The following is a 17,220-nucleotide window of genomic DNA, read 5'->3' on the forward strand; positions in this document are numbered from 1 at the left end:
TTAGATACGTTAATTATGAATGAGAATAGAACTATATGGGTAAGTGTGCTTAGATGAGGTAATTCATTATGACTGACATTATGAAAATTTTAACTTAGAAAACCAAAAACAAATTTGCGGCTTTTAATGAGCATAATAACGAGATTGATTTGTACGAGAGATCGTATGTTACAAACATAATCAATTAAACCTCACAAATCAGTTATAATTGTTCGATAACATATATCAAACATTCAAGCTTTTATAACATTAACTACTTAGTCAGTTAATGAATATTTGATTATTTAAAAAATAAAAAAATTAAGGATGATTGAATTCATAATAACAAAATCCATATAAATAGTAAATCGTATTCAATAAACCACTTTAAAGTTTAAAATTATAGTGTTTTTATAACAACAAAAGTGACTAAATATAAGGATTGATAAAAAAGGCTAATCAAACAACAAAGCAAAAGCAATTTAGTTATAAGTTCTATTCAACATGGCCGGCTCCAAGAAAGCAAAAAAGATTTTGGGCCGAATGCGAAAAAATTTTTGGGCCCTTAGGTAAAATAAGTATTTTATAGAGTTTAAACAATTTAATTTTTATATGAGTTTACTTGTTTATATTTTGGGTTGTGTAAAAAGTTTTTATATAAAATATGATTAAAAATGTCTCAAATGAGACTAGAACCCATAACTTTTGGGTTGGGAGTAATACTCTTTATCACTAGACCAAGTTAGTTGTTATGTAATTAAGTTTAATCATTAAATATACATACTATATTTAATAAAAATACATATAATTTTTTTAAAAAAAAAAAACTTCGGGCCTAGCGGGGTGTTTTTGGGCCTGTGGCCGTCGACCACCCCACCACCCCTCAAGGCCGGCCCTGGTATTCAATATATCACTATGTGTATGATGCACTCAAATTATACTCGGTATCGCACGTAATTTACCAAAAATAAAAATCAACTTGAGTATACCTCGTAGAGATGAGCATTTTGTCCCAAATACCCATACTTGTACTCGTACCGTACCCGTACACGTACCCGTACTCGTACCGATTTAGCATATTCGGTACGGGTATTGGTACTCATTTTTGTTGAATTTTGGTACAGGTACAATCGGGTATTGGTACGGGTACATTTGGTATTTTGTACCTATTTTGATTATATAAAGGTTTAATTGAGATTCTTCATATTTAATATATAAAATAAATTCTCCAACCATGTTATTATTGAAAAATTACCAAACGTTTCTTCAAAATTAAATAATATAACATTCAAGGCACGAACCAACAAACAAATCAGTTAATGTCGACGACCGAGTTAGGGTTCTTCAATACTATCTTATCATAAATTGATGGCCAATTTGGTACCAGTACTAATTTAGTACCCGTCACGTACCTGTGCAAGTACCGATGCTCGGACTAATTCAGGTTGTTTGTTATTTGTACCGGTTCGGTTTCAAGATCGTCAAAAATTTGGAAATAAAAAAGCAAAGTGGTACAAAAACGGGTATTGTACCAAAATACTCGTACCGTACCAAAAAATTTGGTACGAGTATTGGTACGTGTTTTTATTGATTTTTGGTACGAGTACAAACATGTACAAGTACGGGTACGAATTCGGGTACCATCCCACGCTCATCCCATTACCTCGTAAGAGACAACCCCTAACCATTTACAATATCCATTGCTCTATTCTCCATCTTTATCCTTATACCATCTATCTAGACTACAACTATCCTATAAACTAGGAGTAAAACACAAAACTAAATAAGTTGTTATGCCTATGTAAATAAAAGAAAGTTAAGAATATAGATTTGAATAGACCTAAAAGAGTAAAATCCATATATATAGTACGTGAAAGTTGAAACCACCCAGTATAGTGTTAATGCACATATGTTAACACATTAAAAATGTCAATATGTTTAATGATAATGAAAATTAATAAACATGTGATATGATTAATAACTATAAGCGTTAATGTGTTCATAAATCATAATCTACTCTCTTTTCTTGCTAGAAGCATGATGCATCCAAATGGTACACTATTATATGCAAATTATTTTTTCTTCAATGATGTGTTAATCAACAATATCTCCTATTTAAAACTCAGATCATTCTTTGTATAAAAAAACTCACATGTTTGTGAAACCTTCCACGCAAAGAGAAAGTCGTATGAGGGGCTCTTGATGCCCTACGCCATTTAGGGATGGGTTTGGGTCGGGTTTAGGTATTCCCAAACCCATACCCGGTTATGAAAGTCTGTCCCAAACCCGTCGGCTTTTAATCGGGTAATTACCCGTCGGGTTTCGGGTTTTCCCATCGGGTTTCGGGTTTCTTATCGGGTTTTGATAAAATACCCATTGGGTATACTCAGCTCAAAACCCGCTAGATTCCTACCGGGTTTTGACAAAATATAACTAATCGATTACAAAGATGGTTACCATAAAGATAAAATGTCTCAAATAATTGACATTAACAAGTTTTAACAAATAATATATTTGGAATATAGTATATATATAATATAATAAGCTATATCGGGTACATCGGGTAAATGGGTTTATGTTATCGGGTAATCGGGTCGGGTAACCGGGTATATTAGAAATCCCAAACCCGTCCCAAACCCGCAAAAAAAATTCAAAACTAATACCAAACCCATCCCAAACCCTAATGGGTCGGGTATTACCCGTCTCATTTATATCGGGTTTCGAGTTTTCCCACCGGGTTCGGGTTTCGTTGCCATCCCTAACGCCATTCCAAAAGTAAACATTATTTGAGAGGAGGGGCATCCAAAATATGTGTGTATACGATGGCCCATTTCGTAATTAAGAATTGGAGACTATCTAACAACTTCAATCAACCACAATAACGATTTACGTCATGCGTCTTTCTATAATAATGAATCAAAATTACATGTTGGGGGTGTCACAATAATTTGTTACATTATTTTTATCTCTATCCATGATATTATTTAGCATGGACCATAATAATGGTAGATATAACTAATATTTATCCATCAAGATTTGTTCTTTTTCTTGTTGCTTTGTCCAAGATTGCTAATCAAATTAAACATCTCTTTTAGGCATATATAAGAGGTGAAAAAAATCCCTTAGACCACCCGTAGTGGTGGAGACTGGGGAGAACCCCCCCCCCCCCCCCCCTCACAATCTCTCCCACACCACTACACCCCTAAAATACAATTCATCATCTTCTTGCTGACTAGGCGCCACTGTCACACCCGACCAAAGGCGGAACATGTCGGGCGTAACATATTGATTGGACAGTAGCTCAAAATACACTAATTAAAGCGACAATAATTATTTAATTTCATTGATATTAACAAGTACATAAGTTCAATAAACAAAACAAAACAAATACATCATATTTTTGTATTTTGAATAAATATCCTAAGGTAAAACTAATATATTCAATCTTTAACAATATCAATTGCTTGTATCTGTAGCATGTATAAAAATAGAGTTTGTCAACACGAATGTTGGTAAAAATACACAAATTTTAGTGTTATATATATAGGTAAAGCACAACTCATATGTATCTGGTGAGCGTTACAAATCTTATGAAAATGTAAATAGTTAAATATATTGGGAGCAGTTCCTATTGATACAAAACCAACATACTTGGGTACATGTATGATCATACTAGATGAGAATAGATGAGGATGAGATACCAACCACCAAACATAAAATAAACATTTAAGCACACAGAACATACAATAATCACACATACACATATATTGAATTGTGTTTTGAATAGATGTGGTAATAAAACATGAGTAAAAGTGAATAAGGTATACATACTACCCCCAAAAATAGCATATTGAAAAAGGGGTATGTAAGCTCACATTAGATTTGGTGGGTTGAAAGATAAAGATCTTGGTTAAGCATCTGAATGTTCTAACGTGTAAGCCTAAATAAAAGTAATAAGGCTTGTTTTAGATTGTGTTTGATGAATAATTAACTAAGGATTATAATGGTACAAAGAAATGATAACTTGTACTTGAAAAAGGAAAAGAAATGTTGATATGCTACTATATGATTTGTTGACTACTTTATGTGTTTTATATTTAGATTTTAGATTCTTTTATATGATATTATCCTATATATTACTTCTCATTGAATTAGTGTATTTATTGTCTGATCCGACCCAAACCGGGTTACCCAACCGAAACTTAGAAGTAGGAAAAAAGGTTTTTGGGTCTTGTGACCTTCAGCACATCCGTACTAGACGTTGAAGATCTAACACTGCTCACAGTTACAGCAAGATATGCCCGGTACAACAAATGCAGGGGAATGCATTACTGGATCAACTTTGTTTTGATGCAAAAATAATTTCCCTATTTTCTTTTTACATAATCAATGATAGATCTAGGAATTTTTTTTAAATGTATTTTCCTGTTCTCCTTCTGGATATGTTATAGTTTATTTTTAAAGCGTCTCTGAGTCGTTTAGTGTGTTAAAATCAATTTAACATTAGTGATGGTTCCTCAAAAACGAACTTGACTCGCTTATGCATATATTCGGTTCGGTTTAGTCATGTTCTTTGTTCAAGATCTACAACTGTCTCATTTCATCTCACACATTCTTATCTTATCACAGTTAAGTCATAATAAGCAAAGTAGAAAACATTAGTAATTACAAATAAGTTTTACTAGTAACACCAACAAATCAAGCAGTTGATAAGGATCCACCAGTTGACGACCTATGTAAAATAAGCAACATCAGAAGAATATAGTTAGTGAGGTTCTAATCATCAAAACCGTAAGAGTAATTACTACGTACTAATTATGCAAAATAAAAGGTCAAATATATATCAACGAGGAGAAACTAGTTACATATCAAGACTTTGTTGGAGTTGGAGTTCCTCCTAGCTCGCGACGCTTTTCACACTTGGCGCATTCAAGAGCCCATCCAGATACCTTTAGAACCATAGTGCGTCCCTCACAGTATATATCAAACTGAACATACGGGTACTTGTGTTTCACTTGTCACACACACACATATATATCATTAATTACTCTCTAATAATAATAATAACATAACAATTCTAATTTCCAAGGATATATATATAAGTCAAGTGTAAGCAAAGAGCAGGTGTTACCTTCGTCATAGTAAAAGATTGCACCTAGAGGTACCGGATCTGGACCGTCCCAGTCATATTTGGTTCGGATGCGGTTGCGGATGCAGCAGTGGTTTTAGAAGTTTGCTTCCTCTTCCTCTTCCTTTCCAGTATTTCTGTTAACAAAGACTGCAAATCATACGCCTATCATAACAACCACAGAGCGCTAACCATTCCAGAGTTATGAAAATTTGTTCCAAATTTTATGATGAAAATTTTTGTTGAAAGAGTATGTATCCTAATTACGTTCAACAAAAACAGCAATTCGATTCAACTAAAACAAATCATGTTCGAGGATCGTAAACGGCGTACCTTTGCCTTCTTCCATCTCTTCTCTGAGAAACACCAACGATTCAACTTAGGGTTTGTATCCGTATGGAAATCACGTATATACCATTATATTTATGTTGTTCAACTTTCACTCTGCCCCTCTATCAATCAATGAATTTTCACTTCCGGATCAGCTATTTCCTATACACAAATTATCCTTTATCTTTACACAAAATTTCAAATTGATGTTTTTTGTCCTTTAAGTTTCAAAATCGTACAATGTTTGTCCTTTAGGCCTAACCCTTCGTTAAATCATGTCACCTGGGGGTCTCACTGTAATTTCACACCCCCCCTTCACATTTCCCCACAATCTGACCCTCATCCGAGGTGTGAAATTACGGCAAGACCCCCACGTGACACAACTTAATTGATTTTAATTTAGTGGTGAAGCCATTACGAATATAAGCGATACCAACCAAATTTGTTTCGCTGTTCAACTGAAACCAACCGAGGAGTCAACTCCCTGACGCAACACCCTGGTTTAACTGTTCATTTTATTTAATGTTTTTTTATGAAAATATGTAACCATTTTTTATTTCCGATACCGAAACAAGATTACATTTTAATTTAGTGTTGAAGCCGTAACGAATTGAAACGATACCGATCAAATTTGTTTCGCTGAGGTTAATCTAGTTCCATTTAATATCTTTATTCATGTATTTTAATTTTAATAATAAGGGTTCTCACATCGCAAAATCTAACCTTTTTGTTTTCTGGTAAGAATGTTTAAAAGCAGTCAGAAGCTGAACGAATAGAACTAGATTGATTGTTTTGGCCAAATATGAAGTAATACATTCCGGTTTACAGTTCGAGAATTTGTTTCGCTGTTCAACTGAAACCAACCGAGGAGTCAACTCCCTGACGCAACACCCTGGTTTAACTGTTCATTTTATTTAATGTTTTTTTATGAAAATATGTAACCATTTTTTATTTCCGGTACCGAAACAAGATTACATTTTAATTTAGTGTTGAAGCCGTAACGAATTGAAACGATACCGACCAAATTTGTTTCGCTGAGGTTAATCTAGTTCCATTTAATATCTTTATTCATGTATTTTAATTTTAATAATAAGGGTTCTCACATCGCAAAATCTAACCTTTTTGTTTTCTGGTAAGAATGTTTAAAAGCAGTCAGAAGCTGAACGAATAGAACTAGATTGATTGTGGGTTTATGGTTTAATTTACGATTTAGAACCCGATGGATAGACCAAACCAGTCGTTAAAAAATATATGTATACCCTTTAATCTATATAACAAAAAATACAAATATATTATACTAAACTTTCAAAGATCTAACCGAATGATTCCATGTTTAAAAATAGATTAAGCCACCACAGTCAAAGCTTTTTGGCGAGTTTGGTTGGTTCGATTTAGTTTTTCCAAACCTTTAGTCACCAATTCAGCTAAAAATTTCCTACAAAAACAGGCCGAACTGTGAGTAGCTGTAATTTTAGGGCTTTTAACACGGATGAACACATGTCGAAAAAATAGAGATTGTGAGACCATATCAGATATATAGTCATCTCTATACATACAACATATTCAAGGTCTCGTCTATGATTCTATAAACGCTTGTGATTCAGCCTCAGTTTCAATCTTTTCAATGATCAATCATCATATCAGTATATATGTGATCCGTTGACTTTTGATATGGTCAAGAAACGATCTCTACAACCAAAATTTTCAACAACGATCATGCATACTACTATATAATGTCGAGATACCCTCTAAAACTATACTAATATATTAAGTGGATATATTCTAACGTAGTCTGATATCATGAATTATAACAAGCAAAAGACAACGAAATCTCAACAAAATACATAACCAACAATTGCATGATTACAACAACGGGTCTTTGATCTACAAACAGGCGATACTCTTTGGGTTTGCAAATAAATGTTGTCTGTAGATGAACTTAGGTTTCACCGAGCTGCTACCAAGAAGGCGGTTTAACATGGGTGGGGGTTCATTGGATACAGATTGATACATCTTCCTCACCATGATATGATTATCCAGAATCATCAGCTCCAACAATTTTCTACAGCTCTGAAAAGCCAAAATTTGATCATTAATAATAAGCTAATTGTCAACTATACACTTTCCAAATGCAAACAGTTTTAGAAATAAATAATTACTGGTTAGTTTTATGGTAAATATACTTTTTTGTGAGTTGGGCTAATTTAGTCACCTGATGGCCACTTTCTTTCTTATAGTTTGAAACAAGTTACTTTTTGTCCAAAATTTACGTACTTTTTAATATATAGTTAAGTGTTTTTATATGATTACAAGAAAAATAATGAGATAGGAAGGTTATATGCATAAATATACACTTCCTTTTAAACTGAAGTTTTTTTATAGTTTGACCAAGTAGAGAAAATAGAGACGACTCATTCATAAGTAAACTGGTCGATATTACAGCTCGTGTTTCTATTCGGAGAAAATAAGAAGGTTTAAAATATTTGTTTATATTCAGTCAAAAAGCTCGTGTTTCTTATTTTCAAGTGACAACTCTGGCTTAGCCAGTATATGCATTATTAATACCGTCACTGAGGGTTTTGTTGGTGTGTGTGTTTGTGTGTTGGGGGGGGGGGGGGGGGGCTCTTGGCCTGAATTATAAATATATATATATATATATATATATATATATATATATATATATATATATATATATGTATATATATATATATGTATATATATATATATTTTATTGAAAATGTAATCTTAATGTTTAAACCTAATTACCCATTTAAGCCCATTTTTATAAAAAGAAATGCACAACCTAGATCATAACCCACTAAGCCCATTTAAAAATTTAATTGTTTAAACCCCACTTAACCTTTATAAATTTTTTAACAATTCTCAAGAACGGCCCTGAAAAATATACACATTGAGTTTCCAGTATCATACCTGAGGATTTAGTACATTCATTTGGCTTAATATGTGCTCCTGCAAGATACAAAAGCATTTTATAAATCAAGTCTTGTTGAATGAGTATAAGAAGGAAACACAAAAACTGCTTCCAGGCATATATAATTTGAAATCATCTACATATATCAATATTTATTTATATCATATTTAATAATAAATAAAGTGCAAATACCTCCAATATCCCAGGATTCTGCATGACGATACCAAGCACACGGCGTACAAGTCCCTTGTAAACAATCTTGTTGATGGTACCATCTCCATTTATCCAAGGCAATATTGGCTTATACGAACTAGAAGAACCATCCAACCTAAATTCACAACTTTCCTCGTGTGGGCTCTTTTCTGGGTCCTTTAAGGTTTCAGTTCCATTGTTTGTCTGAGCTTCACTTATAGGTTGAGGATCCTCTTCCAGGTTGTTTAGGATCGTTACTCTATGTTGCACCTCATCAGTACTTGCATTCTCTTCAGCAAGGTATGTGGAAGCTTCTACCATTACTTTTTTGTTTTTATTTTCATGATTTCCTTGCTGCAACTTTAGTAACTCGCCATCATTATTAGAACTTTCTGGCACCTTGAGGTTAAGATCATGTTGGTGAGATGACATTGAGGTCAACATGTACTTTGACCGGTACAGAGAATCAACAACATGAACACAATCATAAGCATTAACCTGCACTCAGGAACCAATAGAATTCAATCTACCTAAATATCTGAGTGATAAACAATAAGTTACGTAATTATATAAAACAGACCTTTAAAGCACACCCAAATGCCTCGAGCACCTCCACAACAAGTTCTGCCATCTTTTCCCCTACAAGTATTTGCAATATTATTAGATTCATATGTAAGCAATACAATTAAAAATAATATAAATAATTAGCATACCCTGCACATCAATATTATGGGAGATTTCTTCCATGCTTAAGCCTTGATCACCAGACTTTTGGATGGCTGAATAAACAGTTTTAAACATATTTGGAGATACTTCTTGTGCACAAGATACCAGGTGACTTGCATAGCGAGTCATAGCTTCCCATGTTGACTCAGATGCACCATTTGACTTAAAAACTCCTTCAATATGTCCAGTTGGCAGTGTATTGCACTCCAAATTGGAAACAGATGACGTGAAATTATCAGCTTTTGAAATTAAATGACGGCTTACTGATAACTGAATACCCGGAAAGCCTTTTTCTTTACGGGTAAATACTTCAGTGTCTAATAGTTTCGGCTTTTTAGTTATTTCAACACTGGAAATTTCATTATCACATTTACGTTTCTTTAATTCCTCGATTTCTCCAATGCCTTCATGAGGCAAACACGGGAACACTGATATTTCTCCTGTACACATCAGCACACACAGTCGAAGGACATCTCCACACTGCAGGTCAGCCGGTAGATTTGCTCCATTGTCTAATAAATCATTTTCTCTTTCATGAAGCCACCTGGACATTTGAAGAACTCTTTTTCCAGTATTAACAGGAAACGGAGATAAAGAAATGTCATGTAAAAACTGCTGAGAGAGTACAAAGTGGCCAATGTCACTACCTCTCACCTGCCAACAGAATAAAAAGCAACGAATGAGCAAAAAAGCCAAAAAGTTGTCAGGTTTACTCTAAAAGAAAACAGAAATCTTGTTACCATAAAGCCTTTGTCTCTGAGGTAGTTAAAGGCAGTAAAAAGATCATGCTCCGAATATCGACGTAATGTTTCTGCTAGAAAATTTGAGACCTCTGGAGCTTTTGCAGTGCTGAGAAATATAAGCTTAAAAAGCTCAATTGCATTAGAAACCGCTAATGATTTGTATGCTTGTGTACCAAAATCTTTTACTTTATTCATAAGCTTAATATAGCTTTTAGGAAGACGACTCTTTCGACTGGGTGCTTGTCTTTTTCCACCATCCTTTAACTCATTCGTATCCAATTCCTAAAAGCACGAGTAAACAAAGGCCATTTATGATACACTATTAACAATATGATATGCAAAATGAGAATGTTGTATAAAAAGTTAGCATAGTGTTTTAGATAATGAACTTAGTTTTCAAACATAACAAATAGCATACTTCCAAAAAAAATAATTATTCAAGGTAATATATTGTTTTCATGCGGCTTATCAGTATACAAAAGTCAACCTGGTCAAAGTTACCTACACATCAACTACCACCCCATCATACAAATATTAAAACTTCGAAAAGTTGGTTGCCTTAACTCTATACTTTAGAAGCTATGTTACCTTTTTATAAGCGAAAACAAAGGTTACCCAAGATAGAAATCAGATAAAGCAAGGATACCTTTATACGCGACTTGGGGTTATATCGAGCACCTTTAGTGGGCTCCGTTTTAGCAACCTGCTTGTATTTAAGAAGCTCATCAAGGGCCGTCTGTATATCTTTGTTACCAAAATCATCCCATTGTTCTTCGCTGTTGAAATCACTTGTATGATCAATAAGATGATGGTCCTTAACAATTACATTTCTGCAATTATCACCAAGCGATTTGTTCTTGGAAGCATCTAGATGTATTGCATATCTGACACTAAGCATGTTACAGAGCCTCATTAAAGCTTTTCTGAACTGTTTGTTTCTGTTGAGAATGTTAATTCTTCTTCTGCATGTATCAGGAGGTCCTGGTAGATTTGGAAGTGATGACCATACTACACGATGAAATTTTGCTCCAAGAGCAACGCGGTGTTTTACATATTCAACAACCAACACCCTGCAAAAGATCATGAATAAAAACTATAAGAAACTTTTTATTGGTTTACTGTCTCCAAGTATTGCAAAAGTTTATATTATATAAATAACGATGTTATTTTTTCTAATAAAATGATTTAGGAGATATTAAGCATTAAAAACATATTTTTGGACAAACAATCACAGGTTAGAACCATTTGACTAATTTCCTTGAAGCTACTTTTTATAGTTTTTTTTTCATAAAAGACCAACATACTTTCACCTTTCTCATGTTTTAGTCACTATTATTTTATTTTTGATTTTTTTTGCACTTTTGAGTCATTAGACGACCTTTTGTTCCATTTGGATCATTATGGGATATTTTAATGACGGCCCTTTTACAGCAAGTTCACCTAATGAACTGAACGATACAAAAAGGTCCTCATAACCCAAACAAGGCAAAAACCATTGCTTCACAGCTCAAAATGTAAAATTGCTAAAATGGGACAAAAGTCAAGTGATGTTAGTAGTTTATGCAAACATTAACATTTTATCCCAAATGACACATTCATAATGAACGAGCAGTTATCTTGTTATCTTATATTGTGAGATAGATAAGTAAATAAACTTTGTTATCTCAGTCCCACGGGAACTTCTTTAGCACATCCAAGTCAGACAGACTATATGTTAAGTTAACAAATCAAAAAAATACCTATCTTTGTCTTCTGTCCATGCAAACCGTTTCTGCCGTGAAAGCTTTAGCTTTGACAAGACACAGTCATGCATAGCAGAATAGGAATGACCATTTTCATCTTGATTTAGTACCATATCATCATCCACGATGTCTTTTTGGCCATCAGTTTCATTGATCAACATATTTGCCTCATCAATTTCATCGATCAACCTTCGTACAGAATCTTGTTCTTTTGTGGCACTTTTGGCTTGCTTCGGTTTGTGTGTCTCTTCATCAAGTGATTTTTCAGTATTTAGTGGTGATTTTCGTTTGGAAGACCTCTTTCTTTTAGAAGTAGATGGAGCATCTGTTAGAGCTGGGAACTCATGTTCTTTGGCTTTTGCTGCTAACTTTAATTTATTCTTTTTATCATAGAATACACGGAGCACCTGTAATGAGAGCATTAATCAACTTACAAAAAGGAATAAATAAATTTCATCATATGAGTAACAAAGAAGAACGAACACTTAAACTAGAGCCCATAAGTAGCTTTAAACGCATACCCGTATAAGCTCTTCTAATGAATAGTGCAACTTTTGCATGGATTGATGTGTGTCTAATTGGTAGTGTTGACTTAAAAACTTTTTGTCCAAATGTTTTAATTTTTCATGAATAACTAGTGACAAATATAATTAATAAAATTATGATAGTTTAACAATAATCTAACTTTAAGAATTAAATGACTTGGGAGGTTGCATACATAAAAAAATACAAAATAAACAACCAATTAATATAAAAATGGCAAAATTTGCCACCTTGTGATGTTAACAAAGCTCATTACCAAATCCGTCCTACTTTTTTCAAATAGTAAATATCAGGTGAAAACCAACCTGCTCCAAGGTCAAATTAAGATTCTCCGCGATCTTCTCACACTTTCTGAAAGATACCTTTTTACTCACATCTTCATTTGCTACAATTTTTAATAGCTCATCCCGTTGATGAGCTGTCATAACTCTGACCGAGGCCCATGACCGGATATGATATACCTGATGAAACCAAGCTTCAGAATATACAGATAAAAGCAGCTATATAATTAAAAATAAATGATAACCAACAGACCTCTTTCACAGTAGATCCAGGGAAGGCATGCAAAGCAGCTTTTGGATCAGAAGCAGCATAGCAATACTCCAAGGTGTTCCAATATTCATCAACACTTTTCTTGCTTGACAGAACAAAATCATGTCTAACCTGAGGCCGAAGATCAGAAACATTCGCGCCTGTATATAATCCCACAGGTTCCTCGATGTAAGGCTTCAATTCAAGTGAATGTCTAAGAGTAGTGTGTGGGCCCACAGGAATGTCACCACCAATCAATCGTATCAACTGACAAAACATCAAAAGTAATATAAGAACTAGTAGTAATCCAAATTAAACTTGCCCAACTGAACTTGAGAGTAACTAATAATACCTTGAGACGTCTTAAAATATCAACAAGATATGAAAGACGTCCAGTTGCTCGAGTATCCATGAGACACCTGTACTCGTGTACAGGAAGATCAGAAAGGCATAAACCTTTTTTGCATTTCTCAACTGCAGACTCGAGTTGTAAATTGGAGCCTGCAACCTGCAAGAACAACTCAAGTGGCATAGCCTTAATGGCTGCATCCAACTCAAACAATTTACAGCTGCTATGCGGGTTCTTCTGTTCATGACCATCTTTTATAGCATCATCCCAACCCGATAATACAGTAAGATGACCCCACAGAAACACATGAAGCAACTTTGCACGAACCATTTTTGCCAATACAAAACCATTATTTTTCATTGCTTCAGAGTATTCAGATTGAGTATCTGTTCTCAAACTTGTACTAATTCTCTCTACATCATTTAAAACAGGGATTGACTTGTTGTATTTACCAGACTTATACTTCGCATAAGACTGGGTACGTATTTGTTTTTCGAATACTCTTATTCTGTCATGAACCCTATCTGATAGGTCTTCTGCTTCGTATACAGAGGGGTGTAAAACTACATCAATTGTACGTTTTCGGACGATATTAGTAAGAGAAGGGACTGCAAAAGAAATGCATTTGCAGTGTCCATCTTGTTGAAGCTTATTTAAGCTACGTTCTAGAGTCTTCTTGTCCATTGTAGTCCACTGCTTCTTTTCAAGATTCTCAATACTTTCCAGCAGCCTTTGTAGCTCAGGTTTAATAAGAACTTTTTCTTCCTACAGAAATGGAACATTACAAAATATGTGATGTGTATGTATAAGCACTTGTACATGCTACCACTTATGTTGGTTATATATACAGACCTGTAGTTTTTCAAGTATCCTCTGCTCCCTTAGCGAGTTAACTGTATTCAAACCAATACAAGGATAGGTTTTATAAGAGCGACGCCTTCGAGGGGCAGGTGAACCAGATGAAGTTATCTCTGAAGAAACAGGATTCAACGAGGGTGGTACAGTTACAATTTGAAGTTCTGCTTCGGGAACTATATCATTTTCCTCAGGTTGCTGATCATTTGAATCAAGCCATGTGTCATTAGCTGATGAAACTGGATTATTGCTCTGTTCTTGACTGGCCTCAGCATCCACATTGGAGGTCTGATCATCTGCATCTTGGGTGGTGTGAGCCAGCATCAGTTGTCCAGCTTGTGCGTGAGTCGGAGGTTTCTCAGTATTAGGGACTCCAGCATTATAGTTCCCACAAGTCCAAACTCGGTAGGCTACACCTCTATTAAGGGCTTCTGAATCTAGATGCATATTGAACCTAGACACCATATCAAGAATACGAGGATAGTATCGTTTGTTGTTAATACCAAGCCTTTTATATACCTGCTTACAACAATGAAAAAACAAAACAAAAATTATTGACTTGAAAGGTTTTGGCTATCACTAAACCTCTTCAGAAAAATTTCAAGTTGGAGAGGAGGCTATCCTTAGTACATATACAAAACTCAGAGTGTGAAAATTATAAAAAATGAACAAAAGGATGGCAGAAAATACAGAATGTTAAAATTTAAAAAAAAATGCAAAACTAATAGCAAGAAGATATAGCCAATAAAGATGACAAACCTCATTAATTGTCAACCCTTTGGAACCTTCGGCATCAATCATATCATAAATCTGTTGCTCAATAGGAAGCTCAAGAAGCTGGTCAGTAATTTGGCCTCTTTTTACCGGTTTAAACTGTTCTGTATCAAGATCATCATCTCCGCCTCCATGACCTTTGAGCATAAAAGTATCAGGAGAAAACTTCTTTAGCAACTGCAGACACTTAACTTCCTGAAGCGCAAACAAAATGTATGTGAAAGGGAATAATTCATACGACAGACGACCGAAAAAATATGGCATAAGTCACAGATGTGGTACAAAATTTAAAGTTAGAGTACCTTATTGTTGACTGTAGCAATAAACTCCTCGACTATGCCAGCATATTGCAGCTTGTGTAAGATCTATGAACATTTGAGCAATGAGGTTAATTCAGTGAGGAAGAACTTAACTGAAAAGCAAATGTCGGGATATGTTAAACTCTGATACATTAGCTTACATTTCTCCAAGTTCTATGTCCACGCGTTTCATGGTAACCTAATTCCTTTTTGATATCTGAAACCACGAGAACCTTCAAAATGTAAAAAACAATAATAATTCAACAATTAGCACCTGAATAAGGATGAAATCAAAGTAAAACACTATCAGCTAAAATGTAAATAGTAACCTTGCGATCGGCCTTTTCTAGTCTATCACAAATAGCTCTAAAAGCAGGTACATAGTTGTTTACGCTTGCTTCAGAAACACCATCTCCCGTACCAACTTCTTCGCCTGCATTGTCATTATCAGTGACACCTTTGGTAATTTCAAGTCTTTGTAAGTGACCCAAATGCTTTGCGTAACGGTGTAAATGGAGCATATTGGTGTTCACTATCGAACCATATGCATACTCATCATTGCCAGGTTCTTTCTTCCTTACTATTGTTGACTGCCTCACAATTAACCCGCGGGTTTCCAGATTCCTTAGTACATAATAAATGTTGTTGCTTTTAATGCCAAATTCCTTGGCAAGGTCACTTTGGGTAATCCCATCTGTTCTGCAACAGTATAATATAGTAATATACAACAGAATCAATAATCTTTATGCATACTTCTCAAAGTCCAAATTGACGTATTTTTCTGCTGCAGAGTAGAGTTTAATCTAGGGGTGTGCACAGCTCGTTTGGGCTAAAACCAAACCGAACCAAAAACCAACACTTCGATTATTGAATTCTTAAAAACCGTTCGCTTTCGGTTTTTCGTTTTCGGTTTGGGTTCGTTTATAAGTTTAGTCATTTGAGCTTGAAAACTTTGGACCAAAATAATGAGTTTAGGCCTAAATAATTTTATTAATTAATAACTAATTGATTATTATACATTTGAGCTACAATATTTAAGCTACATATTTATTATTAAATTCTTATAAATTCGGCAGTTTTTGTTTCGGTTTGGTTTTTTCGGTTTCTTAATAAATTCACACAAACAAACCTTGCAATGGCGAGACGCTCAAGAACACGGCGTTGAACCTGCGAAATGCCGGCATCGGAGGCTTCAATGTCGTACATTCCGACGAAGCTCTTAAGCATATGCTCCGCCGCGACGATTTTCAAGTCCATAGCCTCGGCATCTTGGAACGACTGAATGGTAGGGTTTTGAGCCTCGTACGGAACGCCATTGCATTGGAATTGGAGACCTGGAATAGTGAGGAGACTGGACCATAAGGCCTGCTTGACGTCCGTGCAGAGGTTAGAGGATGAGACATGATGAGAGTTGTTGATTTTGGACCAGAGATGAGTTAGGGTCAGTCCGTTGACTCCTTGTGAGCATATTTCTTCCAGTGCTCCGTGGATGATGGATTCCATTGGTGGAGCATGCAAGTGTTGGTGGTAGTTAACGGTGGATGGTCGTTGGAGAATTTGGGGATTTTGGAGGGATTGAATTGAGATGCAGGTTTAGGGTTTTCACGCATCAGTTCTGGTTGATTCCTGATTTATACAAAGGGGGTGTTTGGCAATTGGCATAGCTTATATTTTTGTGTTTATGTTTATATTTTTTTGAAGCTTATAGCTTATTTTCTACTTATTTGATAAGTTCTTTTTTAGTGTTTGGATTAGTTTATATTCTACAAGTTGATAGGCTCTATTTAAGTGTTTGTGTTAGCTTTTTTTATTTAGCTTATGTTAGTGAAATGACCAAAATGGGCATGGTTACATATTATCACGTATCTTATATTTTATACGTATCTACTTTGTTTTTATGAGTTATACCATCATTTTTTGATAAATTTATATCGGGGAAGACGTAAAAACTAGGTCAAACGAAGAGAACAATTTGAAAATTAAAACAAAGAGAAAACAATTCAATAAGTAAAAAAAACGAAAAGAACAAATTACCTCAGTATATGAAAACAAGTTTGTGTCACTCCATTTCAAGCAAATTTTTTGAATGCTTGATAA

General features: G+C 34.6%; 1 protein-coding gene across 1 annotated transcript; it reads right to left on the bottom strand.

Annotated features, from left to right (window-relative positions):
- Positions 1–7,123: 7,123 nt before the first annotated feature.
- On the bottom strand, positions 7,124–16,718 carry LOC143629456 (uncharacterized). Its single transcript, XM_077098727.1, has 17 exons — positions 16,253–16,718; positions 15,453–15,822; positions 15,285–15,356; positions 15,127–15,189; positions 14,810–15,019; positions 14,048–14,569; positions 13,199–13,960; positions 12,850–13,113; positions 12,621–12,776; positions 11,770–12,179; positions 10,677–11,100; positions 10,028–10,312; positions 9,275–9,941; positions 9,142–9,200; positions 8,562–9,059; positions 8,369–8,407; positions 7,124–7,507 (listed from the first exon to the last, which is right to left on the bottom strand). Exons 1-17 carry the CDS (start codon positions 16,624–16,626, stop codon positions 7,322–7,324), a joined length of 5,361 nt encoding a protein of 1,786 aa, XP_076954842.1. The 5' UTR covers positions 16,627–16,718; the 3' UTR covers positions 7,124–7,321.
- Positions 16,719–17,220: the final 502 nt, after the last annotated feature.

The sequence above is a fragment of the Bidens hawaiensis genome, unplaced genomic scaffold (genome assembly GCF_021521415.1).
Source record: "Bidens hawaiensis isolate Kalapana, Puna unplaced genomic scaffold, B.hawaiensis_p1.1 tig00005195_1, whole genome shotgun sequence".
NCBI lineage: Eukaryota > Viridiplantae > Streptophyta > Magnoliopsida > Asterales > Asteraceae > Bidens > Bidens hawaiensis.

Excerpts from the sequence above, each read along its gene's own strand:
- LOC143629456 (XM_077098727.1), bottom strand. The coding sequence starts at position 16,626 with ATGGAATCCATCATCCACGGAGCACTGGAAGAAATATGCTCACAAGGA. Across the intron at positions 13,961-14,047 it reads GGATACTTGAAAAACTACAG|GAAGAAAAAGTTCTTATTAA; the intron begins GTCTGTATATAT and ends CCATTTCTGTAG. Across the intron at positions 13,114-13,198 it reads ATATTTTAAGACGTCTCAAG|TTGATACGATTGATTGGTGG; the intron begins GTATTATTAGTT and ends ATGTTTTGTCAG.